The sequence below is a fragment of the Odontesthes bonariensis genome, chromosome 9, assembly GCF_027942865.1.
Source record: "Odontesthes bonariensis isolate fOdoBon6 chromosome 9, fOdoBon6.hap1, whole genome shotgun sequence".
Lineage (NCBI taxonomy): Eukaryota > Metazoa > Chordata > Actinopteri > Atheriniformes > Atherinopsidae > Odontesthes > Odontesthes bonariensis.
This window is the reverse complement of record NC_134514.1, coordinates 2396978-2424844: the sequence shown is the minus strand read 5'-3', so window position 1 is coordinate 2424844 and position 27867 is coordinate 2396978. Positions and strand designations below refer to the sequence as shown.

At 36.1% G+C, this 27867-nt stretch overlaps 1 protein-coding gene across 1 annotated transcript in view; it reads right to left on the bottom strand.

Annotated features, from left to right (window-relative positions):
• Window positions 1–19683, bottom strand: part of LOC142389000 (alpha-2-macroglobulin-like) — a 70628-nt gene extending 50945 nt beyond the window's left edge. Inside the window, exons 1-5 of the mRNA XM_075474550.1 lie at window positions 19604–19683; window positions 18682–18862; window positions 18321–18477; window positions 1878–1930; window positions 1381–1401 (exon numbers count right to left, since the gene is read on the bottom strand). Coding sequence (XP_075330665.1) covers window positions 1381–1401; window positions 1878–1930; window positions 18321–18477; window positions 18682–18862; window positions 19604–19683 — 492 coding nt within the window. The remainder of the gene's footprint in view (window positions 1–1380; window positions 1402–1877; window positions 1931–18320; window positions 18478–18681; window positions 18863–19603) is intronic.
• Between the last annotated feature and the right edge of the window lie 8184 nt (window positions 19684–27867).

Here is a 27867-nt window from a genome sequence, read left to right as displayed (position 1 = left end):
CGTGTTGAAAACCTGACAAAATACCGGCTGTTTACAACTTTGTTCCCACGAATTCGGCGCTACTAAAGCTAGCCGCAGTGAGCAACGCACTTCCGGTTATTTTCACCAAAATAAAATACCCGTTGCCTTTTATCATAGGGAAAGCCATTACCATACAATTGGTGCTTTTGTTTTGAAAACAGGAAGTGAACCTACCCTCGTTGTAGCTAGCTTGAAACTGCCGTTTTGACAGGAAGTGACGATCGGCGACGTCACGTTACATTGCATCCTCATGATGCATACCCAACATTTAGGAGAATCTAGTATGCATCCGGGAACTTCTCGCTTACTCAAACTCGCATACTAACTCAGAAAGTTAGAATGAGTTGTAGAAGAAGTAGGAGAAGTATGCGGTTTCAACACAGACTGAGTTATTAAGTGCATGTAGACACCTTAATCTGACTAAGAATTGGATCGGATGGGATTCAGACCCCGAGATAACTGGGTTGAAAGTCACTCTAAACCTGCTTGTAGACGCTGAAGCACGTGGTGAATCAGACTTTGCGTTCTGCGCATGCTCCAGATGTTTTCCCGGGGTCGTGACCCGGAAGTCAAAGGAGACGATATTCCTGTTGTTGTCGCCGTCAGAAAGAAACAAACAACGCGATGGAGAATGCTCCGTTGGGCATCGAGTTTGTGCAACAAGCAGCTCATCACAGACCAAATGTAGAGGGACGTAGCTTCATCTGGCTCTGCGTTCTCCATCTTTCTCCAATGCCTGAGTTTGTTGCTGTTGTTGGTGGTGAAGAGGTCAACAGGAAGTGGCTCTGTTAGCAACAGCTGGAATGGGTACAGCGCCACCTATCATACCGGGGTATGACACGCTTTGTGCCTCTGATCCCATTCATTCACCGCCAGATATCCAAGGAGAATTACCCTTACTCAGCTCATTCTGATTGTAATTTAGCCAATAATCTGATCCTTTCAGGGCCATGTGACCCCACTGAGTCTTTTAGAACGTCGTCGAAATGTCAAAGAAGCATGCTCCAACAATGGCACCTTTTATACAGGTACCAAAAACTTTAGTCCGGCAGCTTTTGATAAGCATGCAGAGAGGTAGTCAGGACCAGAGACCCAGTGTCCACTCAAATGGAAAGACAAACTAAATTAAAAAATGTATCTAAAATGTGAGCATGAAGCAACAACTCTATAGGTTCTCTCCTGAGAACAAGACCAAAAATCTTATGTGTACCCCTGAAAATAGATAAATGATAAGTAGATAAGTATCTATCGCTCACTGAGATCCAAACGATCCAAGGATCGAGACGTTTACAGCTTTTAAGGAGCTCACTCTGTGTTGTTAACTAACAAAAGACTGGTTGTGTTGCTGTGTTTTCTTACCGCAAATTCGATGTCGTCATACTGTGGGGAAAAAAGAAAGTGAAAATGTAAAATGCCTTTCATTTCCATCTTTCTTTGCTTAATAAATCAGAAAAGTTTAGTAGTCTATGCTTTGATTACTGAATTGGTGTTCAGCAACCAGACTGTGACCTAAAAAACTGCTTCTTAAACAATCAGAAACTCAGGCCAGAATCTCTTGTTTTTTGTAATTTTATGGTTTATAATAATATTATATTAGTAGACATTATTACAGCATCTAAAGGAGAAACTAAAGACAAATAAACAGGTAAAGAGGCCCTGGTTGTGCTATTGATCCTTCTGTAAAAGCTGATTGAATTTGGACCCTAACAAACTGGTTATCAGGGTCCAACCTTCATGTTCTATGTCACAGTCGTAATTTCAACCGAAACATTTACAGACTGAATTAAAATGCAAAAATCCTCATCAGACATTAAACCAATAATTTCTGTCACTTTGTCTTCAGCTCAAAAACTCACCATCTGCCTGGCAGGTCTCAGCTTGGTGTCCAGAGTGACCACCCTGAAGTGCACTGAGAGAGATCACAGGTTAGATCAAATGGATCACTTTTAGCTGTACGTTAGTTCAAATGGATCACTTTTAACTGGATGTTAGATCAAATGGATCACTTTTAACTGTACATTAGATCAAATGGATCACTTTTAACTGTACGTTAGATCAAATGGATCACTTTTAACTGTATGTTAGATCAGATGGATCACTTTTAACTGTACGTTAGATCAGATGGATCACTTTTAACTGTACATTAGATCAAATGGATCACTTTTAACTGTACGTTAGATCAAATGGATCACTTTTAACTGTACGTTAGATCAGATGGATCACTTTTAACTGTACGTTAGATCAGATGGATCACTTTTAACTGTACGTTAGATCAGATGGATCACTTTTAGCTGTACGTTAGATCAGATGGATCACTTTTAGCTGTACGTTAGTTCAAATGGATCACTTTTAACTGTACGTTAGATCAAATGGATCACTTTTAACTGTACGTTAGATCAGATGGATCACTTTTAACTGGACGTTCGATCAGATGGATCACTTTTAACTGGACATTCGATCAAATGGATCACTTTTAGCTGTACGTTGGATCAGATGGATCACTTTTAACTGTACGTTAGATCAGATGGATCCCTTTTAACTGGACGTTAGATAAGATGGATCACTTTTAACTGGACATTCGATCAAATGGATCACTTTTAGCTGTACGTTGGATCGGATGGATCACTTTTAACTGGATAATAGATCAAATGGATCACAATTAGCTGTACGTTGGATCAGATGGATCACTTTTAACTGGATAATAGATCAGATGGATCCCTTTTAACTGGACGTTCGATCAGATGGATCACTTTTAGCTGTACGTTAGATCAGATGGATCACTTTTAACTGGACGTTTGATCAGATGGATCACTTTTAACTGAACATTAGATCAGATGGATCACTTTTAACTGGACGTTCGATCAAATGGATCACTTTTAACTGTATATTAGATCAAATGGATCACTTTTAACTGTACATTAGATCAAATGGATCACTTTTAACTGTACGTTAGATCAGATGGATCACTTTTAACTGGACGTTAGATCAGATGGATCACTTTTAACTGTACATTAGATCAAATGGATCACTTTTAACTGTACGTTAGATCAAATGGATCACTTTTAATTGTACGTTAGATCAAATCGATCACTTTTAACTGTACGTTAGATCAAATCGATCACTTTTAACTGTACGTTAGATCAGATCGATCACTTTTAACTGTACGTTCGATCAGATGTATCACTTTTAACTGTATGTAAGATCAGATCTATCACTTTTAACTGTACGTTAGATCAAATCGATCACTTTTAACTGTACGTTAGATCAAATCGATCACTTTTAACTGTACGTTAGATCAAATCGATCACTTTTAACTGTACGTTAGATCAAATCGATCACTTTTAACTGATATTCACACATATTAGATCAAATGGATCACTTTTAACTGTACGTTAGATCAAATCGATCACTTTTAGCTGTACGTTAGATCAAATGGATCACTTTTAACTGTACGTTAGATCAGATGTATCACTTTTAGCTGTACGTTAGATCAAATGGATCACTTTTAACTGTACGTTAGATCAAATGGATCACTTTTAGCTGTACGTTAGATCAAATGGATCACTTTTAACTGTACGTTAGATCAGATGTATCACTTTTAACTGTATGTAAGATCAGATGGATCACTTTTAACTGTACGTTAGATCAAATGGATCACTTTTAACTATACGTTAGATCAGATGGATCCCTTTTAACTGGACGTTAGATAAGATGGATCACTTTTAACTGGACATTCGATCAAATGGATCACTTTTAGCTGTACGTTGGATCAGATGGATCACTTTTAACTGGATAATAGATCAAATGGATCACTTTTAGCTGTACGTTGGATCAGATGGATCACTTTTAACTGGATAATAGATCAGATGGATCCCTTTTAACTGGACGTTCGATCAGATGGATCACTTTTAGCTGTACGTTAGATCAGATGGATCACTTTTAACTGGACGTTTGATCAGATGGATCACTTTTAACTGAACATTAGATCAGATGGATCACTTTTAACTGTACGTTAGATCAGATGGATCACTTTTAACTGTACGTTAGATCAGATGGATCACTTTTAACTGGACGTTCGATCAAATGGATCACTTTTAACTGTATGTTCGATCAGATGGATCCCTTTTAACTGGACGTTCGATCAAATGGATCACTTTTAGCTGTACGTTAGATCAAATGGATCACTTTTAACTGTACGTTAGATCAGATGTATCACTTTTAGCTGTACGTTAGATCAAATGGATCACTTTTAACTGTACGTTAGATCAAATGGATCACTTTTAGCTGTACGTTAGATCAAATGGATCACTTTTAACTGTACGTTAGATCAGATGTATCACTTTTAACTGTATGTAAGATCAGATGGATCACTTTTAACTGTACGTTAGATCAAATGGATCACTTTTAACTATACGTTAGATCAGATGGATCCCTTTTAACTGGACGTTAGATAAGATGGATCACTTTTAACTGGACATTCGATCAAATGGATCACTTTTAGCTGTACGTTGGATCAGATGGATCACTTTTAACTGGATAATAGATCAAATGGATCACCTTTAGCTCTACGTTGGATCAGATGGATCACTTTTAACTGGATAATAGATCAGATGGATCCCTTTTAACTGGACGTTCGATCAGATGGATCACTTTTAGCTGTACGTTAGATCAAATGGATCACTTTTAACTGTACGTTAGATCAAATGGATCACTTTTAACTAGACGTTAGATCAAATGGATCACTTTTAGCTGATATTCACACATATTAGATCAAATTGATCACTTTTAAATGTATGTTAGATCAAATCGATCACTTTTAACTGCACGTTAGATCAGATGGATCACTTTCAACTGTACGTTAGATCAAATTGATCACTTTTAGCTGTACGTTAGATCAAATGGATCACTTTTAACTGTATGTAAGATCAGATGGATCACTTTTAACTGTACGTTAGATCAAATGGATCACTTTTAACTGTACGTTAGATCAGATGTATCACTTTTAACTGTACGTTAGTTCAAATCGATCACTTTTAACTGAACATTAGATCAGATGGATCACTTTTAACTGTACGTTCGATCAGATGGATCACTTTTAACTGTACGTTAGATCAGATGGATCACTTTTAACTGAACATTAGATCAGATGGATCACTTTTAACTGTACGTTCGATCAGATGGATCCCTTTTAACTGTACATTAGTTCAAATGGATCACTTTTAACTGTACGTTCGATCAAATTGATCACTTTTAACTGATATTCACACATATTAGATCAAATGGATCACTTTTAGCTGTACGTTAGATCAAATTGATCACTTTTAACAGTACGTTAGATCAGATGGATCACTTTTAACTGGACGTTCGATCAAATGGATCACTTTTAACTGTATGTTCGATCAGATGGATCCCATTTAACTGGACGTTCGATCAAATGGATCACTGTTAGCTGTACGTTAGATCAAATGGATCACTTTTAACTGTACGTTAGATCAAATTGATCACTTTTAACTGATATTCACACATATTAGATCAAATGGATCACTTTTAACTGTACGTTAGATCAAATCGATCACTTTTAGCTGTACGTTAGATCAAATCGATCACTTTTAACTGTACGTTAGATCAAATTGATCACTTTTAACTGATATTCACACATATTAGATCAAATGGATCACTTTTAATTGTACGTTAGATCAAATGGATCAATTTTAGCTGTACGTTAGATCAAATGGATCACTTTTAACTGGACGTTAGATCAAATGGATCACTTTTAGCTGATATTCACACATATTAGATCAAATGGATCACTTTTAACTGTACGTTAGATCAAATCGATCACTTTTAACTGCACGCTAGATCAGATGGATCACTTTCAACTGTACGTTAGATCAAATTGATCACTTTTAGCTGTACGTTAGATCAAATGGATCACTTTTAACTGTACGTTAGATCAGATGGATCACTTTTAACTGGACGTTAGATCAGATGGATCACTTTTAACTGTACATTAGATCAAATGGATCACTTTTAACTGTACGTTAGATCAAATGGATCACTTTTAACTGTACGTTAGATCAAATGGATCACTTTTAACTGTACGTTAGATCAAATCGATCACTTTTAGCTGTACGTTAGATCAAATCGATCACTTTTAACTGTACGTTCGATCAGATGTATCACTTTTAACTGTATGTAAGATCAGATCTATCACTTTTAACTGTACGTTAGATCAAATCGATCACTTTTAACTGTACGTTAGATCAAATCGATCACTTTTAGCTGTACGTTAGATCAAATCGATCACTTTTAACTGTACGTTAGATCAAATCGATCACTTTTAACTGATATTCACACATATTAGATCAAATGGATCACTTTTAACTGTACGTTAGATCAAATGGATCACTTTTAACTGTACGTTAGATCAAATCGATCACTTTTAGCTGTACGTTAGATCAAATGGATCACTTTTAACTGTACGTTAGATCAGATGTATCACTTTTAGCTGTACGTTAGATCAAATGGATCACTTTTAACTGTACGTTAGATCAAATGGATCACTTTTAGCTGTACGTTAGATCAAATGGATCACTTTTAACTGTACGTTAGATCAGATGTATCACTTTTAACTGTATGTAAGATCAGATGGATCACTTTTAACTGTACGTTAGATCAAATGGATCACTTTTAACTATACGTTAGATCAGATGGATCCCTTTTAACTGGACGTTAGATAAGATGGATCACTTTTAACTGTACGTTAGATCAAATCGATCACTTTTAGCTGTACGTTAGATCAAATCGATCACTTTTAACTGTACGTTAGATCAAATGGATCACTTTTAGCTGTACGTTGGATCAGATGGATCACTTTTAACTGGATAATAGATCAGATGGATCCCTTTTAACTGGACGTTCGATCAGATGGATCACTTTTAGCTGTACGTTAGATCAGATGGATCACTTTTAACTGGACGTTTGATCAGATGGATCACTTTTAACTGAACATTAGATCAGATGGATCACTTTTAACTGTACGTTAGATCAGATGGATCACTTTTAACTGTACGTTAGATCAGATGGATCACTTTTAACTGGACGTTCGATCAAATGGATCACTTTTAACTGTATGTTCGATCAGATGGATCCCTTTTAACTGGACGTTCGATCAAATGGATCACTTTTAGCTGTACGTTAGATCAGATGGATCACTTTTAACTGTACGTTAGATCAGATGGATCACTTTTAACTGTACGTTAGATCAAATGGATCACTTTTAACTGTACGTTAGATCAAATTGATCACTTTTAACTGATATTCACACATATTAGATCAAATGGATCACTTTTAACTGTACGTTAGATCAAATGGATCACTTTTAGCTGTATGTTAGATCAAATGGATCACTTTTAACTGTACGTTAGATCAAATTGATCACTTTTAACTGATATTCACACATATTAGATCAAATGGATCACTTTTAACTGTACGTTAGATCAAATCGATCACTTTTAGCTGTACGTTAGATCAAATCGATCACTTTTAACTGTACGTTAGATCAAATTGATCACTTTTAACTGATATTCACACATATTAGATCAAATGGATCACTTTTAACTGTACGTTAGATCAAATCGATCACTTTTAGCTGTACGTTAGATCAAATCGATCACTTTTAACTAGACGTTAGATCAAATGGATCACTTTTAGCTGATATTCACACATATTAGATCAAATTGATCACTTTTAAATGTATGTTAGATCAAATCGATCACTTTTAACTGCACGTTAGATCAGATGGATCACTTTCAACTGTACGTTAGATCAAATTGATCACTTTTAGCTGTACGTTAGATCAAATGGATCACTTTTAACTGTATGTAAGATCAGATGGATCACTTTTAACTGTACGTTAGATCAAATGGATCACTTTTAACTGTACGTTAGATCAGATGTATCACTTTTAACTGTACGTTAGTTCAAATCGATCACTTTTAACTGAACATTAGATCAGATGGATCACTTTTAACTGTACGTTCGATCAGATGGATCACTTTTAACTGTACGTTAGATCAAATGGATCACTTTTAACTGTACGTTAGATCAAATGGATCACTTTTAACTGTACGTTAGATCAGATGGATCACTTTTAACTGGACGTTCGATCAGATGGATCACTTTTAACTGTACGTTCGATCAGATGGATCACTTTTAACTGTACGTTAGATCAGATGGATCACTTTTAACTGAACATTAGATCAGATGGATCACTTTTAACTGTATGTTCGATCAGATGGATCCCTTTTAACTGTACGTTAGTTCAAATGGATCACTTTTAACTGTACGTTCGATCAAATTGATCACTTTTAACAGTACGTTAGATCAGATGTATCACTTTTAACTGTACGTTAGATCAAATGGATCACTTTTAACTGTACGTTAGATCAGATGGATCACTTTTAACTGGACGTTCGATCAAATGGATCACTTTTAACTGGACATTCGATCAAATGGATCACTTTTAGCTGTACGTTGGATCAGATGGATCACTTTTAACTGGATAATAGATCAAATGGATCACCTTTAGCTGTACGTTGGATCAGATGGATCACTTTTAACTGGATAATAGATCAGATGGATCCCTTTTAACTGGACGTTCGATCAGATGGATCACTTTTAGCTGTACGTTAGATCAAATGGATCACTTTTAACTGTACGTTAGATCAAATGGATCACTTTTAACTAGACGTTAGATCAAATGGATCACTTTTAGCTGATATTCACACATATTAGATCAAATTGATCACTTTTAAATGTATGTTAGATCAAATCGATCACTTTTAACTGCACGTTAGATCAGATGGATCACTTTCAACTGTACGTTAGATCAAATTGATCACTTTTAGCTGTACGTTAGATCAAATGGATCACTTTTAACTGTATGTAAGATCAGATGGATCACTTTTAACTGTACGTTAGATCAAATGGATCACTTTTAACTGTACGTTAGATCAGATGTATCACTTTTAACTGTACGTTAGTTCAAATCGATCACTTTTAACTGAACATTAGATCAGATGGATCACTTTTAACTGTACGTTCGATCAGATGGATCACTTTTAACTGTACGTTAGATCAGATGGATCACTTTTAACTGAACATTAGATCAGATGGATCACTTTTAACTGTACGTTCGATCAGATGGATCCCTTTTAACTGTACATTAGTTCAAATGGATCACTTTTAACTGTACGTTCGATCAAATTGATCACTTTTAACTGATATTCACACATATTAGATCAAATGGATCACTTTTAGCTGTACGTTAGATCAAATTGATCACTTTTAACAGTACGTTAGATCAGATGGATCACTTTTAACTGGACGTTCGATCAAATGGATCACTTTTAACTGTATGTTCGATCAGATGGATCCCATTTAACTGGACGTTCGATCAAATGGATCACTGTTAGCTGTACGTTAGATCAAATGGATCACTTTTAACTGTACGTTAGATCAAATTGATCACTTTTAACTGATATTCACACATATTAGATCAAATGGATCACTTTTAACTGTACGTTAGATCAAATCGATCACTTTTAGCTGTACGTTAGATCAAATCGATCACTTTTAACTGTACGTTAGATCAAATTGATCACTTTTAACTGATATTCACACATATTAGATCAAATGGATCACTTTTAATTGTACGTTAGATCAAATGGATCAATTTTAGCTGTACGTTAGATCAAATGGATCACTTTTAACTGGACGTTAGATCAAATGGATCACTTTTAGCTGATATTCACACATATTAGATCAAATGGATCACTTTTAACTGTACGTTAGATCAAATCGATCACTTTTAACTGCACGCTAGATCAGATGGATCACTTTCAACTGTACGTTAGATCAAATTGATCACTTTTAGCTGTACGTTAGATCAAATGGATCACTTTTAACTGTACGTTAGATCAGATGGATCACTTTTAACTGGACGTTAGATCAGATGGATCACTTTTAACTGTACATTAGATCAAATGGATCACTTTTAACTGTACGTTAGATCAAATGGATCACTTTTAACTGTACGTTAGATCAAATGGATCACTTTTAACTGTACGTTAGATCAAATCGATCACTTTTAGCTGTACGTTAGATCAAATCGATCACTTTTAACTGTACGTTCGATCAGATGTATCACTTTTAACTGTATGTAAGATCAGATCTATCACTTTTAACTGTACGTTAGATCAAATCGATCACTTTTAACTGTACGTTAGATCAAATCGATCACTTTTAGCTGTACGTTAGATCAAATCGATCACTTTTAACTGTACGTTAGATCAAATCGATCACTTTTAACTGATATTCACACATATTAGATCAAATGGATCACTTTTAACTGTACGTTAGATCAAATGGATCACTTTTAACTGTACGTTAGATCAAATCGATCACTTTTAGCTGTACGTTAGATCAAATGGATCACTTTTAACTGTACGTTAGATCAGATGTATCACTTTTAGCTGTACGTTAGATCAAATGGATCACTTTTAACTGTACGTTAGATCAAATGGATCACTTTTAGCTGTACGTTAGATCAAATGGATCACTTTTAACTGTACGTTAGATCAGATGTATCACTTTTAACTGTATGTAAGATCAGATGGATCACTTTTAACTGTACGTTAGATCAAATGGATCACTTTTAACTATACGTTAGATCAGATGGATCCCTTTTAACTGGACGTTAGATAAGATGGATCACTTTTAACTGTACGTTAGATCAAATCGATCACTTTTAGCTGTACGTTAGATCAAATCGATCACTTTTAACTGTACGTTAGATCAAATGGATCACTTTTAGCTGTACGTTGGATCAGATGGATCACTTTTAACTGGATAATAGATCAGATGGATCCCTTTTAACTGGACGTTCGATCAGATGGATCACTTTTAGCTGTACGTTAGATCAGATGGATCACTTTTAACTGGACGTTTGATCAGATGGATCACTTTTAACTGAACATTAGATCAGATGGATCACTTTTAACTGTACGTTAGATCAGATGGATCACTTTTAACTGTACGTTAGATCAGATGGATCACTTTTAACTGGACGTTCGATCAAATGGATCACTTTTAACTGTATGTTCGATCAGATGGATCCCTTTTAACTGGACGTTCGATCAAATGGATCACTTTTAGCTGTACGTTAGATCAGATGGATCACTTTTAACTGTACGTTAGATCAGATGGATCACTTTTAACTGTACGTTAGATCAAATGGATCACTTTTAACTGTACGTTAGATCAAATTGATCACTTTTAACTGATATTCACACATATTAGATCAAATGGATCACTTTTAACTGTACGTTAGATCAAATGGATCACTTTTAGCTGTATGTTAGATCAAATGGATCACTTTTAACTGTACGTTAGATCAAATTGATCACTTTTAACTGATATTCACACATATTAGATCAAATGGATCACTTTTAACTGTACGTTAGATCAAATCGATCACTTTTAGCTGTACGTTAGATCAAATCGATCACTTTTAACTGTACGTTAGATCAAATTGATCACTTTTAACTGATATTCACACATATTAGATCAAATGGATCACTTTTAACTGTACGTTAGATCAAATCGATCACTTTTAGCTGTACGTTAGATCAAATCGATCACTTTTAACTAGACGTTAGATCAAATGGATCACTTTTAGCTGATATTCACACATATTAGATCAAATTGATCACTTTTAAATGTATGTTAGATCAAATCGATCACTTTTAACTGCACGTTAGATCAGATGGATCACTTTCAACTGTACGTTAGATCAAATTGATCACTTTTAGCTGTACGTTAGATCAAATGGATCACTTTTAACTGTATGTAAGATCAGATGGATCACTTTTAACTGTACGTTAGATCAAATGGATCACTTTTAACTGTACGTTAGATCAGATGTATCACTTTTAACTGTACGTTAGTTCAAATCGATCACTTTTAACTGAACATTAGATCAGATGGATCACTTTTAACTGTACGTTCGATCAGATGGATCACTTTTAACTGTACGTTAGATCAAATGGATCACTTTTAACTGTACGTTAGATCAAATGGATCACTTTTAACTGTACGTTAGATCAGATGGATCACTTTTAACTGGACGTTCGATCAGATGGATCACTTTTAACTGTACGTTCGATCAGATGGATCACTTTTAACTGTACGTTAGATCAGATGGATCACTTTTAACTGAACATTAGATCAGATGGATCACTTTTAACTGTATGTTCGATCAGATGGATCCCTTTTAACTGTACGTTAGTTCAAATGGATCACTTTTAACTGTACGTTCGATCAAATTGATCACTTTTAACAGTACGTTAGATCAGATGTATCACTTTTAACTGTACGTTAGATCAAATGGATCACTTTTAACTGTACGTTAGATCAGATGGATCACTTTTAACTGGACGTTCGATCAGATGGATCACTTTTAACTGTACGTTCGATCAGATGGATCACTTTTAACTGTACGTTAGATCAGATGGATCACTTTTAACTGAACATTAGATCAGATGGATCACTTTTAACTGTACGTTCGATCAGATGGATCCCTTTTAACTGTACGTTAGTTCAAATGGATCACTTTTAACTGTACGTTCGATCAAATTGATCACTTTTAACAGTACGTTAGATCAGATGGATCACTTTTAACTGAACATTAGATCAGATGGATCACTTTTAGCTGTACGTTAGATCAAATTGATCACTTTTAACAGTACGTTAGATCAGATGGATCACTTTTAACTGGACGTTCGATCAAATGGATCACTTTTAACTGTATGTTCGATCAGATGGATCCCATTTAACTGGACGTTCGATCAAATGGATCACTTTTAGCTGTACGTTAGATCAAATGGATCACTTTTAACTGTACGTTAGATCAAATTGATCACTTTTAACTGATATTCACACATATTAGATCAAATGGATCACTTTTAACTGTACGTTAGATCAAATCGATCACTTTTAGCTGTACGTTAGATCAAATCGATCACTTTTAACTGTACGTTAGATCAAATTGATCACTTTTAACTGATATTCACACATATTAGATCAAATGGATCACTTTTAATTGTACGTTAGATCAAATGGATCAATTTTAGCTGTACGTTAGATCAAATGGATCACTTTTAACTGGACGTTAGATCAAATCAATCACTTTTAACTGATATTCACACATATTAGATCAGATGGATCACTTTCAACTGTACGTTAGATCAAATGGATCACTTTTAGCTGTACGTTAGATCAAATGGATCACTTTTAGCTGTACGTTAGATCAAATGGATCACTTTTAACTGTACGTTAGATCAAATTGATCACTTTTAACTGATATTCACACATATTAGATCAAATGGATCACTTTTAACTGTACGTTAGATCAAATCGATCACTTTTAGCTGTACGTTAGATCAAATCGATCACTTTTAACTGTACGTTAGATCAAATGGATCACTTTTAGCTGTACGTTGGATCAGATGGATCACTTTTAACTGGATAATAGATCAGATGGATCCCTTTTAACTGGACGTTCGATCAGATGGATCACTTTTAGCTGTACGTTAGATCAGATGGATCACTTTTAACTGGACGTTTGATCAGATGGATCACTTTTAACTGAACATTAGATCAGATGGATCACTTTTAACTGTACGTTAGATCAGATGGATCACTTTTAACTGTACGTTAGATCAGATGGATCACTTTTAACTGGACGTTCGATCAAATGGATCACTTTTAACTGTATGTTCGATCAGATGGATCCCTTTTAACTGGACGTTCGATCAAATGGATCACTTTTAGCTGTACGTTAGATCAGATGGATCACTTTTAACTGTACGTTAGATCAGATGGATCACTTTTAACTGTACGTTAGATCAAATGGATCACTTTTAACTGTACGTTAGATCAAATTGATCACTTTTAACTGATATTCACACATATTAGATCAAATGGATCACTTTTAACTGTACGTTAGATCAAATGGATCACTTTTAGCTGTATGTTAGATCAAATGGATCACTTTTAACTGTACGTTAGATCAAATGGATCACTTTTAACTAGACGTTAGATCAAATGGATCACTTTTAGCTGATATTCACACATATTAGATCAAATTGATCACTTTTAAATGTATGTTAGATCAAATCGATCACTTTTAACTGCACGTTAGATCAGATGGATCACTTTCAACTGTACGTTAGATCAAATTGATCACTTTTAGCTGTACGTTAGATCAAATGGATCACTTTTAACTGTATGTAAGATCAGATGGATCACTTTTAACTGTACGTTAGATCAAATGGATCACTTTTAACTGTACGTTAGATCAGATGTATCACTTTTAACTGTACGTTAGTTCAAATCGATCACTTTTAACTGAACATTAGATCAGATGGATCACTTTTAACTGTACGTTCGATCAGATGGATCACTTTTAACTGTACGTTAGATCAAATGGATCACTTTTAACTGTACGTTAGATCAGATGGATCACTTTTAACTGGACGTTCGATCAGATGGATCACTTTTAACTGTACGTTAGATCAGATGGATCCCTTTTAACTGTACGTTAGTTCAAATGGATCACTTTTAACTGTACGTTCGATCAAATTGATCACTTTTAACAGTACGTTAGATCAGATGTATCACTTTTAACTGTACGTTAGATCAAATGGATCACTTTTAACTGTGCGTTAGATCAGATGGATCACTTTTAACTGTACGTTAGATCAGATGGATCACTTTTAACTGAACATTAGATCAGATGGATCACTTTTAACTGGACGTTCGATCAGATGGATCACTTTTAACTGTACGTTCGATCAGATGGATCACTTTTAACTGTACGTTAGATCAGATGGATCACTTTTAACTGAACATTAGATCAGATGGATCACTTTTAACTGTACGTTCGATCAGATGGATCCCTTTTAACTGTACGTTAGTTCAAATGGATCACTTTTAACTGTACGTTCGATCAAATTGATCACTTTTAACTGATATTCACACATATTAGATCATTTGGATCACTTTTAGCTGTACGTTAGATCAAATTGATCACTTTTAACAGTACGTTAGATCAGATGGATCACTTTTAACTGGACGTTCGATCAAATGGATCACTTTTAACTGTATGTTCGATCAGATGGATCCCATTTAACTGGACGTTCGATCAAATGGATCACTTTTAGCTGTACGTTAGATCAAATGGATCACTTTTAACTGTACGTTAGATCAAATTGATCACTTTTAACTGATATTCACACATATTAGATCAAATGGATCACTTTTAACTGTACGTTAGATCAAATCGATCACTTTTAGCTGTACGTTAGATCAAATCGATCACTTTTAACTGTACGTTAGATCAAATTGATCACTTTTAACTGATATTCACACATATTAGATCAAATGGATCACTTTTAATTGTACGTTAGATCAAATGGATCAATTTTAGCTGTACGTTAGATCAAATGGATCACTTTTAACTGGACGTTAGATCAAATCAATCACTTTTAACTGATATTCACACATATTAGATCAGATGGATCACTTTCAACTGTACGTTAGATCAAATGGATCACTTTTAGCTGTACGTTAGATCAAATGGATCACTTTTAACTGTACGTTAGATCAAATTGATCACTTTTAACTGATATTCACACATATTAGATCAAATGGATCACTTTTAACTGTACGTTAGATCAAATCGATCACTTTTAGCTGTACGTTAGATCAAATCGATCACTTTTAACTGTACGTTAGATCAAATTGATCACTTTTAACTGATATTCACACATATTAGATCAAATGGATCACTTTTAACTGTACGTTAGATCAAATCGATCACTTTTAGCTGTACGTTAGATCAAATCGATCACTTTTAACTAGACGTTAGATCAAATGGATCACTTTTAGCTGATATTCACACATATTAGATCAAATTGATCACTTTTAAATGTATGTTAGATCAAATCGATCACTTTTAACTGCACGTTAGATCAGATGGATCACTTTCAACTGTACGTTAGATCAAATTGATCACTTTTAGCTGTACGTTAGATCAAATGGATCACTTTTAACTGTATGTAAGATCAGATGGATCACTTTTAACTGTACGTTAGATCAAATGGATCACTTTTAACTGTACGTTAGATCAGATGTATCACTTTTAACTGTACGTTAGTTCAAATCGATCACTTTTAACTGAACATTAGATCAGATGGATCACTTTTAACTGTACGTTCGATCAGATGGATCACTTTTAACTGTACGTTAGATCAAATGGATCACTTTTAACTGTACGTTAGATCAAATGGATCACTTTTAACTGTACGTTAGATCAGATGGATCACTTTTAACTGGACGTTCGATCAGATGGATCACTTTTAACTGTACGTTCGATCAGATGGATCACTTTTAACTGTACGTTAGATCAGATGGATCACTTTTAACTGAACATTAGATCAGATGGATCACTTTTAACTGTATGTTCGATCAGATGGATCCCTTTTAACTGTACGTTAGTTCAAATGGATCACTTTTAACTGTACGTTCGATCAAATTGATCACTTTTAACAGTACGTTAGATCAGATGTATCACTTTTAACTGTACGTTAGATCAAATGGATCACTTTTAACTGTACGTTAGATCAGATGGATCACTTTTAACTGGACGTTCGATCAGATGGATCACTTTTAACTGTACGTTCGATCAGATGGATCACTTTTAACTGTACGTTAGATCAGATGGATCACTTTTAACTGAACATTAGATCAGATGGATCACTTTTAACTGTACGTTCGATCAGATGGATCCCTTTTAACTGTACGTTAGTTCAAATGGATCACTTTTAACTGTACGTTCGATCAAATTGATCACTTTTAACTGATATTCACACATATTAGATCAAATGGATCACTTTTAGCTGTACGTTAGATCAAATTGATCACTTTTAACAGTACGTTAGATCAGATGGATCACTTTTAACTGGACGTTCGATCAAATGGATCACTTTTAACTGTATGTTCGATCAGATGGATCCCATTTAACTGGACGTTCGATCAAATGGATCACTTTTAGCTGTACGTTAGATCAAATGGATCACTTTTAACTGTACGTTAGATCAAATTGATCACTTTTAACTGATATTCACACATATTAGATCAAATGGATCACTTTTAACTGTACGTTAGATCAAATCGATCACTTTTAGCTGTACGTTAGATCAAATCGATCACTTTTAACTGTACGTTAGATCAAATTGATCACTTTTAACTGATATTCACACATATTAGATCAAATGGATCACTTTTAATTGTACGTTAGATCAAATGGATCAATTTTAGCTGTACGTTAGATCAAATGGATCACTTTTAACTGGACGTTAGATCAAATCAATCACTTTTAACTGATATTCACACATATTAGATCAGATGGATCACTTTCAACTGTACGTTAGATCAAATGGATCACTTTTAGCTGTACGTTAGATCAAATGGATCACTTTTAGCTGTACGTTAGATCAAATGGATCACTTTTAACTGTACGTTAGATCAAATTGATCACTTTTAACTGATATTCACACATATTAGATCAAATGGATCACTTTTAACTGTACGTTAGATCAAATCGATCACTTTTAGCTGTACGTTAGATCAAATCGATCACTTTTAACTGTACGTTAGATCAAATTGATCACTTTTAACTGATATTCACACATATTAGATCAAATGGATCACTTTTAACTGTACGTTAGATCAAATCGATCACTTTTAGCTGTACGTTAGATCAAATCGATCACTTTTAACTGTACGTTAGATCAAATTGATCACTTTTAACTGATATTCACACATATTAGATCAAATGGATCACTTTTAATTGTACGTTAGATCAAATGGATCAATTTTAGCTGTACGTTAGATCAAATGGATCACTTTTAACTGGACGTTAGATCAAATGGATCACTTTTAGCTGTACGTTAGATCAAATGGATCACTTTTAGCTGTACGTTAGATCAAATGGATCACTTTTAACTGTACGTTAGATCAGATGGATCACTTTTAAAGTATACAAGTAAGTGGTATAATAATGAGAATTGTCTATTATAAAAATGAAACATTCAAGTTTCGTCCTTATCTGCAACCATCCAAAGGGAATTCTGTGTGTGATCGATCAACATGATCGATGATGGGCTCATACTCACCCGTCTGCCCAGGAAGGTAGATCGGTTTATCCGTTTGAATGAACGTTGCTGGCTGACGATGTTTGATCATCACTTTCCTGACTTCTTTAGAATAAAATGTGTTTCCTCGGACCTCCACCTCAAACACCTCCACCTTTTCATTCTTCACTGAAGGAGCCTGTAACAGACACATTATATTATATTATATTATATTATACTATATTATATTATATTATATTATATTATATTATATTATATTATATTATATTATATTATATTATATTAACTGTTGAGTTGTGCATGGAGGTATTCTCCAGCTTAAATAATGAAACATCTAAATGAAACACTCCTAAAAAACGACCAACAGAATCAAAGATTTGACCTGGAACTGAAAACACTCGTGAAACTCTGTGCTGAACGTCTTTTCCAGCAGAGTCATGTCCCTCTTTGGGGACCTCATAGTGACCGTCATGACCAGAGGCTCGTCGGGCTCCAGGAGACTCGCACAGAATTTGGTCTCAGCTCCGGATTCGAGGACGGCAGGTATGGCCACCATATAATGTCTACACATTCAGACATAATACAGGAGTTATGGTGCTGAAACACAACTCAAACTTTATCTAAAAGGTCAGCTGGTCCAGTCCAGAGTCCAGACTAAACATGGAGAAGCAGCATTTAGCTGTTATGCTGCAAACAAGTGGAACAAACTGCCAGAGGAGATTAAACTTTCACCAAATGGAGACATTTTAAATCCAGGTTAAAAAAATTTCTGTTCTCATGTGTCTATGCATGAAATATGCACGATATCTTTGAACTTATCTGGACTGTTGCTTGTTTTTAAATTTATTTAAATGATTATATTTGTTTCTCTTTATATTCTTTTATGTATTTTTAATGCTTCTTGCACTCCCTGCTGCAATGCTTTTATTTTATGTAAAGCACTTTGAACTGTTTGTACATGAAATGTGCTATACAAATAAATTTGATTTGATTTGATTTGATAATGCTCCCATTCCAAGCAGTTAAAATCAATAGATACTAAAACACAATGCAATAAAATAGAATAAAATAAAAAAGTTCAAATAAAATACATTAAAATAAATAAAATAAAGATATATAAACAAATCAAGGTTATCAGCCAAGAGTCTACTTAAATATGATTAAAAGCCAGGGAGAAAAGGTGTGTTAAGGAGGATTTAAAAGCCTGGAATGTGCCAGGGAAGGTTATTCCAGAGCCTCGGTGGTGCTGAAACACAACCAAACACAACACAAACTCTACGTTTCTTCAGACAGCTCTGACTTACGGCTCGGCCAGCAGGTCATCCACGCACACCAGGCACAGGAAGACATAGAGCGGCCATGTCGGCACCCCAGGATGAGCCATGGCTGACTGTGATAATCCTCAGACTCAGCAGCTGTTAACAGGCTGCAGGGAACAGAAGCCCCTCCCACTTTCACCCTAAACAGCTCATTGGTCAGCACTCTCTTCGATTATATTAGGCTTCAATACATCTCGCAACTCAAATATTGACACATTGCGTGATTAGAGTACGAACCCGCTGCAGTCGTAATCCGTTTTTTTTTAACAATTTAAGCTGTACTAAAGGAAGTTAATTTGAGCCTAAAGTTAGATCAGATCAGCTGGCTTTGTGTTTACCCTGATGGGGAGAGCAAAGGTCAGAACCGTTCAGACTCTGTCTGCAGTCTAAACCTCACAGGAAGAAATATCCGTTGTTTTATCTATTATATTCCATTTAAATTAAAGGATTTTAAGGACCGAGTGCAGAGTGAAATGAATCTATAGTAAAGAGAAGGTGTAAAATATTCCCAAAGTTTGACAGAAGGAGCTTCCGTTGTTAACCCTGTTCCAATCCTCCTCCCACTCTTTATTTGCACAATGGTTCCTGCTGTACATACATCATTTTGCACAATAATGATGATAAATTCTGTTTGCAGAATGTGCTCGGTCCTGAGAAGCAGCTGTAGAAGGTTGGAACCGAAGACCGGACTGAAGCGGTGAAGGAGTTCCGCAGGGCAGGACCAGAGGTGGGTGGAGCAGCCAAAAACTGTCCTCAAGTAAAAGTACTGTAACTTCAGAATAATATGACTCAAGTAAAAGTAAAAAAGTATTCATCCAAATAATTACTTGAGTAAGAGTAAAAAAGGTGAAAAAACTACTCAAGTACTGAGTAACTGTTGAGTAACGTCTGATTTATTTGTTAACACAAGCATTCAATCAGACAGACAAAAATACTAAATAATCATCTTTAGGCAAATTAGAGTTCATCCAATTGATCAAATAAATTAAAATGAATTAATTAATTACAAATTATCTTAAATTAAAATAATCCAGGTAAATTCAAGAACTTCAATAAAAAATAAAAGAGTCTTAGGAAATGTTTAAAACATATGTAACCCATATGTAACCTAAAAAACAAACATTCACCTATCCGTGGGGGGAAAAACGAGTTTAGGAAACTTAGCGCTACATGTTTCCTCAAGTTAGATGTTGAGTTTCTGCTGAAATGTGCGTTTGTTTTGGTTGCCACAGAAGACACATAATGTAGCTGCTGTTTCTCACTCTTTGTAAGGTAAACATGCTTTCAGTATGAGGCCTCGTCTGCGTCTTCATTTCCCACCGTTGGTTCTGACATTTTTCATCCGTTTCTTTGTTTGTTTGCTACGACTGCTAATGCTAAAGCTAACCCGTCCCGCCGCTGAGATCGAGTACGGTCACGTGACCAGACTGCACGGCTGCGTCTGATTGGTGGAACACAGTCAGGTGGTAGAGCCTTTGGCGGAAGTCTCTCTCGCTGTCAGAATAAAACATTAAAATGAGGCGTACGCGGGGGATAAAAATAATGAGGCGTAGAATACCAAAGAGGTAAGAAGAGAAGTAACGAGCTCATTGTAGCCTAATGTAGCGGAGTAAGAGGACAGCTTCTGCTGCACACATCTACTCAAGGAAAAGTAAAAAGTATAGAGATTTAAAACTACTCCTAGAAGTACAATGTTTTATAAAACTTACTCAAGTAAATGTAACTCGTTACTACCCACCTCTGGGCAGGAGGTGTTCATATTGTGCTTCTGCCCCTTAAAGCTGCAGTCTGCAACTCTTTTTCAAGCATAATGCCTGGAACTGTCCGGGGATTCTGAAAGTAGTACATTAAATACCCCAATACAAAAAAAAAGAGTTCTCTAGGTCCCCTATATGTCCCGCTAGGTCCCTCCAAAGCCAGCAGGTTTGTTTACAAAATTGCAGACCGGACCGGTAAAAGGTAACCAATCAGGTTACGAGCTGGGCTCTGCTGCCTGTCAATCACCGATTGTGCACGCGCGATACAAGGTAGGCTCGTCCCCACGCTTATTTATCTGGACTATTGAACTTCATTACGGGCTAGTCTACTTACTGTGTCTTCCATGATCGCAAATGACAGGTGAGTTGATGAATGAGGAGTCGTGTACGCGCATCTGGCGTGCACGTAGACGTGCACGAGTTCAGTTTGATGGGGCGGGACAGGAAGTTGAATAACTTTTTATTTTTCGGTTAAAAAATAAGCATTTCTTGCATTTTGCGACTACGGAGGTCACCGTTTTCAACTTCAAGCGTTCTGATAGATCATGTAAACTCTTAAAATGCCAAAAATTAGGACTTTACGCATGACAACAACAAATCCTGCAGACTGCAGCTTTAATTTCACCGTATGGTGTGAACAATCTGTAATAACAGGCGAGAGCTGGTGGAGTAAAGTCCTGTAACTGCCCTTTAAACGCTGGGATGTTTGATTGAGAAATGCAAACAGCAGCTGACCTCTTTACGAAGACCAAACAAAAAGTAGACCTTCACTCCAGTCAGTAAAAAAAAAACTTTATCTGGAGATACTCCACACAAGGGAAACATGTTCATCAGTAAAAAAAACAGCCGCTTTTAAATAATTTACTTCTGAGACCGTTTTAACTTCCACAGAGTGGAACTAAAGCCATTCAAATGTCCTTAAAACGATCAGAAAACAGATATTTCTGTTGTTGTTTCCTATCTAATGCATCTCTTATGTAAACTGTCGGTAAAACAAATCGTACCCGAACATGTGGAAATCCACGAATGTTCAACCATCACTCGGAGCCGATCTCCAAACTTGAACAATAAGTTATTTTTCTTTTCTACTTTCTGAACCCACGAAAGCCGCAGACCTGATCTGCGCCCCTCAGGGCCAGAGGTGAGTGTCAGCAGTGATTCATGTGTTTGGTCAGCGGTGACCTTTTATGACCTTTTCTGATAAGTTATCTTTACGAGAAAGCAGCTGGGCTCGTTTATTTTCGGGAAAAGCGTTTTAAAAAACAAAAAGGACAAAGGTGCCGACGACTCGGGTGATAAGTGACAAAAGAAGCATATTTGACCGTAACTGTTGCAAGATTGCACGTCTCGACTGTTTTTGGTTTAGTTAGTTAGTTAGTTTAGTTAGTGAGCATGAACAGTTAACTGAGGAGATCATTAATTCATTTATCGACCCATCCTGGTGGGCAGGAGGCAGAAAACCCCCTGGACTGATCCAGAAGGCAAGACAAGGTAATTTTATTTATAGAGCACAATTCGTACACAAGGCAATTCAAAGTGCTTCACAGCTACATAAAATCACAAGAAGGCAATGAAACCATTAAAAAGAAATAATTTTTTTTTTTTAAATAAAAATTTTTTTTTTAGTTTTTTTTTTAAATAAATAATAATAATAATAAAAATTTTAAAAAATGTAAAAAACCCATTAAAAACAATCATTAATTAATTAATTTAAAAGTGAAGAGTGCAGATAAATACTTTCAGGTGTCATATGCACAGCTGAACAGAACTGTTCTCAGCCTGGATTTAAACATTGTCAGAGTTGAGGCCTGTCTCACATCTTCTGAAGACTGTTCCAGATGTTAGGAGCATAAAACTGAAACGCAGCCTCAGCTTGTTTAGTCCTGACTGTGATCCAGAAACCTTTTGTTAACAGGACTCGGCTAGTTTACTGCAGGTCTACCAGATGATGGATCGTGGGTATCGGTGATCTTTGGTCTAACTATATTTGGCACTGTACAGGACGGTATATGCAAACGGAAAAAAAGTTCCTTCCAATCTTTCCTTGAAAATCTCTGAAGTTCAGGCTCTGAGAGTTGGAACTGATCCCTCTTTGTGACTCAGTTTCTTCAGTCCAGCGTTGAACTGGAGCAAGTTGTTAAAACAGTGGGATGAAAAGTGGCTGCTGCACATCCACAGTCTGTGTTCCAAACCGCATACTTCTCCTACTTCTCCTACTAACTTTATGAGTTAGTATGCGAGTTTGAGTAAGCGAGAAGTTCCCGGATGCATACTAGATTCTCCTAAATGTTGGGTATGCATCATGAGGTTACTACTCATACTCAAACTACCCAAGATGCAACGTAACGTGACGTCGCCGATCGTCATTTCCTGTCAAAACGGCAGTTTCAAGCTAGCTACAACGAGGGTAGGTTCACTTCCTGTTTTCAAAACAAAAGCACCAATTGTATGGTAATGGCTTTCCCTATGATAAAAGGCAACGGGTATTTTATTTTGTGAAAATAACAGGAAGTGCGTTAGCTCACTGCGGCTAGCTTTAGTAGCGCTGAATTCGTGGGAACAAAATGGTAAACAGCCGGTATTTTGTCAGGTTTTCAACACGTTGGGGATCTAAACGACTACTTTCTCTCCTGAAAATGTTTCAAATGTTGCTAAAGTTTACAGAGTTTAGAGCTTAAGAGAAATCAGCTTCAGGCCGGCTGATTTCTGCTCGGGCAGGAGCGCAATGCATTGTGGGTAAACACTCTGCATACTGTTTGATCGATGAGTATGTAGTAGGCGGTTTCGAACACAGCCATAGTGAGGGGAAGTTTGAAAATACCCACAATGCAATGGAAAAATGCATTGAAAAGCACTTACCGAGGCCATATTGAAAATTCCATAAAAGCTGTATTTTAAACAGGATCTTGATAAAAATGACATCGCTGTTTACAGCAGATCTGTCTTCTCCATTTTGGGACTCGCAGAGGTGCAAAATTCAATGGGAAAATCAATTGAAAAGCACTTAATGAGCCCCAAAATGCATTTTGAAAATGCCAAAAAAGCTGTATTTTAAACAGTTTCTAGATGGTTTCTAGGCTGCTGCTGGATGCAGCACTTTTATTGTCCTTAGTCATGGGTTCACCTTAGTGGACATACTTCATGCACCTTGATATTATGCTTCTGTGGAAATGGACTGGATCCCACCCAAAGACAGCTTACATCCCCATAAAAATGTGAACCCGGAACAGTGAAGGTAAAGAAAGGACTTACTGCACATCTGCTGGACTCCTTCGATCAAAATCCCAAAAATGCAAGAAAAAAAAATGCTTTTAAAAAATGTTTATTAATTTTTTCCAAATACACAAAAACAATCTTTTAAAATAGAATATTGCACAGAGGTTTAAGTGTTGCACAGTGTAAGGTTTTCTGAGGGTCGATGCACTGAAAAAGCTGGAATTTCTTGATTTCTATTTCCTTAGTTGATATTTGTTTTCTTGCTTTTTTGGTTATTTTTTTGTCTTGTAGCACTTTGAGGTTCGGAAGAAAGTAAAGTGCATTATAAATAGAATCCATTATTATTATTATTATTAATAACGTTAACACAGCTAAAGCGGAACGTTCTGCATAGGTTATGGACATTAGGAGGCTGTTAGGAAAACATCTGGACGGAGTTAAGGGAACCAAAACATGCAAATAAAAGTGTTTAAGGCGAGACACTACAGGTGAACAGGGTAATATTTTAAAATAATAGATATCACCATGAAGCTTCCTCAGTTGATTACTTATACAAGTATGAAAAAAAATAATTATGCAAATTATGCATTATCTCATTAAATATGCGCACATTTGCATATATTTCCGGAAGATAGATCTGAACATATGATAAAGCCAGGTGCAAAATTCTTTTTTCATTTTGTTTACACACAAAATGAAAAGAAAATTACAGAGGGATTTCAGGATATCTGCTTTCATTTCCTAGGAAATCAAAATATACTGCCCATAGCCTGAAAAACATTGATTTTCGCCATATTTGTTTTATTATAATGTCACATAAATCAGGCCAGGAATGATTTATCAACAAATCCTTCTGTAAATATCTTCAGAATACTACTAAGTGTATAACTGGAAAGTTTGGTGTTAGTAGGTGCTCCATAGGCTGAGATATTGATACTGGAAAAATACCAAAAACTGATTTTGAGAAAACGGCATTTAAAGATTTAAATAGGGGAATTCAATACATTTGTATTGGAAACAATTGCTCAAAACAGAATAAATGCTCAGGCCCTTAGTAATACTAATATTTAATAAGAATTCTTTATAGCAGGTTGAAAGAACACATATTGAAGGAGCAGACTGGCCAGAAATCTCAAAAGTGACCACTGCATGAAAAATCCCTGTTTTTTTCCGCCGTGTCTCGCCTTAAGACACAATAATCATCTACCATCTCTGAAAGGTGGAGAAAGTTTGCGTTTAATCCGTTACTTTATCAAACCTCATTTTAGAAAACAAACCATCGGGCGTAGAACAACGAGTTTTCTGGTCTTCGACCATTTTGGAATGACGTTCTTTTCCCTTTAAGCCATCCTAGAAGATTCCCAAGAAGCTCAGAATATCGCTCCTGGGTATCCATCCCGGGATCTTCCAAGGTTCAAAAGTTAAGGCTGTGTCGTGTTAGAAGGCCATTAGTAATATAAAGTAATATCATATCATTTCTTTTGACATTACATACTTTGACCAAGTGGTGGAGATGGTTTACTTCCACAAACTTTCCATAAGATACGGTCTAATCTTTTAAAAAGGGGCTCCACCCAACGGTAGATCAGGGTATCAAAGGGTTAACAAGGTGTTACTGTTTATGTGTTAAAGGTAGGGTAGGAGATCCTGGATTCTGAGTCCAGCGAAGCTGCATTTTGAAAATACACCGGTAAAAAGTCCCAACCCTTTTCTTCACTTTCCCCCCGAAGGCACGCCTCTAGAGTACATGAACGCGCACGAGCACGAAGGTGCACGAGCGCTGTTCTGACAGCAAGCATCGATTGGTTTGGCTAACTTTTGCTAACTTTTTCTCATGGCGGATTCACAGGTAAGAAATAATGAACCGTTTAATAATGCTAGGTGCTAGCCAAGCTGGCTCTAGTTTAGCTTCCTGCCAAGCTTCTGGACGTTCACGGAGCAGGGTACGTGCACACTTTTCATTTTTGTGTCAAAACTTTTAATTAATTGGTTGCAATGGGGGTGTGAAGAGTATTTCAAGCAATATGTAAAAAAATGCTCCAGAAAAAGAACCCCTACCCCGCCTTTAAATCCTTCAGCTTAATGCCAAAACAGGCCGCTTATGAGCAGCCACAACTTCAGAAACAGGGAAAACTGCATGGTCGATTATTTGAGTTTCAGTCTGAACTTCTGTGTGTTATATTGTTCCAACACCAGCTTTCAAAGTTACCTCGTTCTTTTCTGGTTTTATCGGTTTATTTCCATGAACGTTAGTCGGTTCAGTTTGGATAATTCCAGCTCCTCGGTGCGAGTTGGGATCATTTCAGTGAAGGAGAAATAAATGAGGAAGTTTATTTCCAGTTCCAGTTTTCACTTTGCAGGGTCTGCTGGTGATGGAGTCCATCACTTTCAGAAACTTCTGCAGAACCCGCTGCCACCACCAGGGGTCGCCAAAGTCAAAGAGAAAACCATCTAACAAGTCGGTGCAGGGCTCATCTTTATTTAAAGGGACAGTTCGCCTCTTTTGACATGAAGCTGTGTAACATCCCATATCAGCAGCATCATTTCTGAACATCTTCTTACCCCCTGCTGCGTCCTGTGAGCAGAGTTCCAGCCTCGTTTTGGTGTTGATGAAGGTAGTCCGGCTAGTTGGCTGGGGTTTAAAAAATAAAGCGTCTTGCTTCTCAGAACAATATGCGTTCAACAGAGTAATACATTTGCATCACAAAATGGTTCTCCAGGAAAAAATCAGACTTCACAATCGCAAGGCCCTACAAAAATGTCCCTTTTTAAGAAATTGAGGGTTTTTTTTGTTTGTTTGTTTTTTTTAAATCAGACAGCAAAAAAATTTAAAATCCCTAAAAAAAAAAAAAAAAAAAAAAAAAAAAAAAAATCAATGTTGTTGCTGATCAATGACACATCCCAGACCATAATTATCACTTCTCAATAATTCCACTTTGCATTCCGTATTTGGAAAATACTGGCACCTAAAGGCTTAAAATTTGGGCTAAAAAGTTCAAATTGGCATCTGAAGGGTTCATTTTTTGAAAATAATTGAAAACTTGTTGGTTATGATCAGAACTGAAGTGGAATAAAAGATTTATGAAAACAATAAAAATATTAATATATTATGTTTTTAGGTTGGCCACAATCGCTTGGCCCTATTTTCTCTCCCTTCGTATCACTGCCTGCTGCGCAGACCGAGCAGCAAACAGCGTAACAGGCGCGGCTGTCGGCTGTCGGCAGTGATACGAAGGGAGAGAAAATAGGGCCAAGAGATTGTGAGCTCTGACTTTT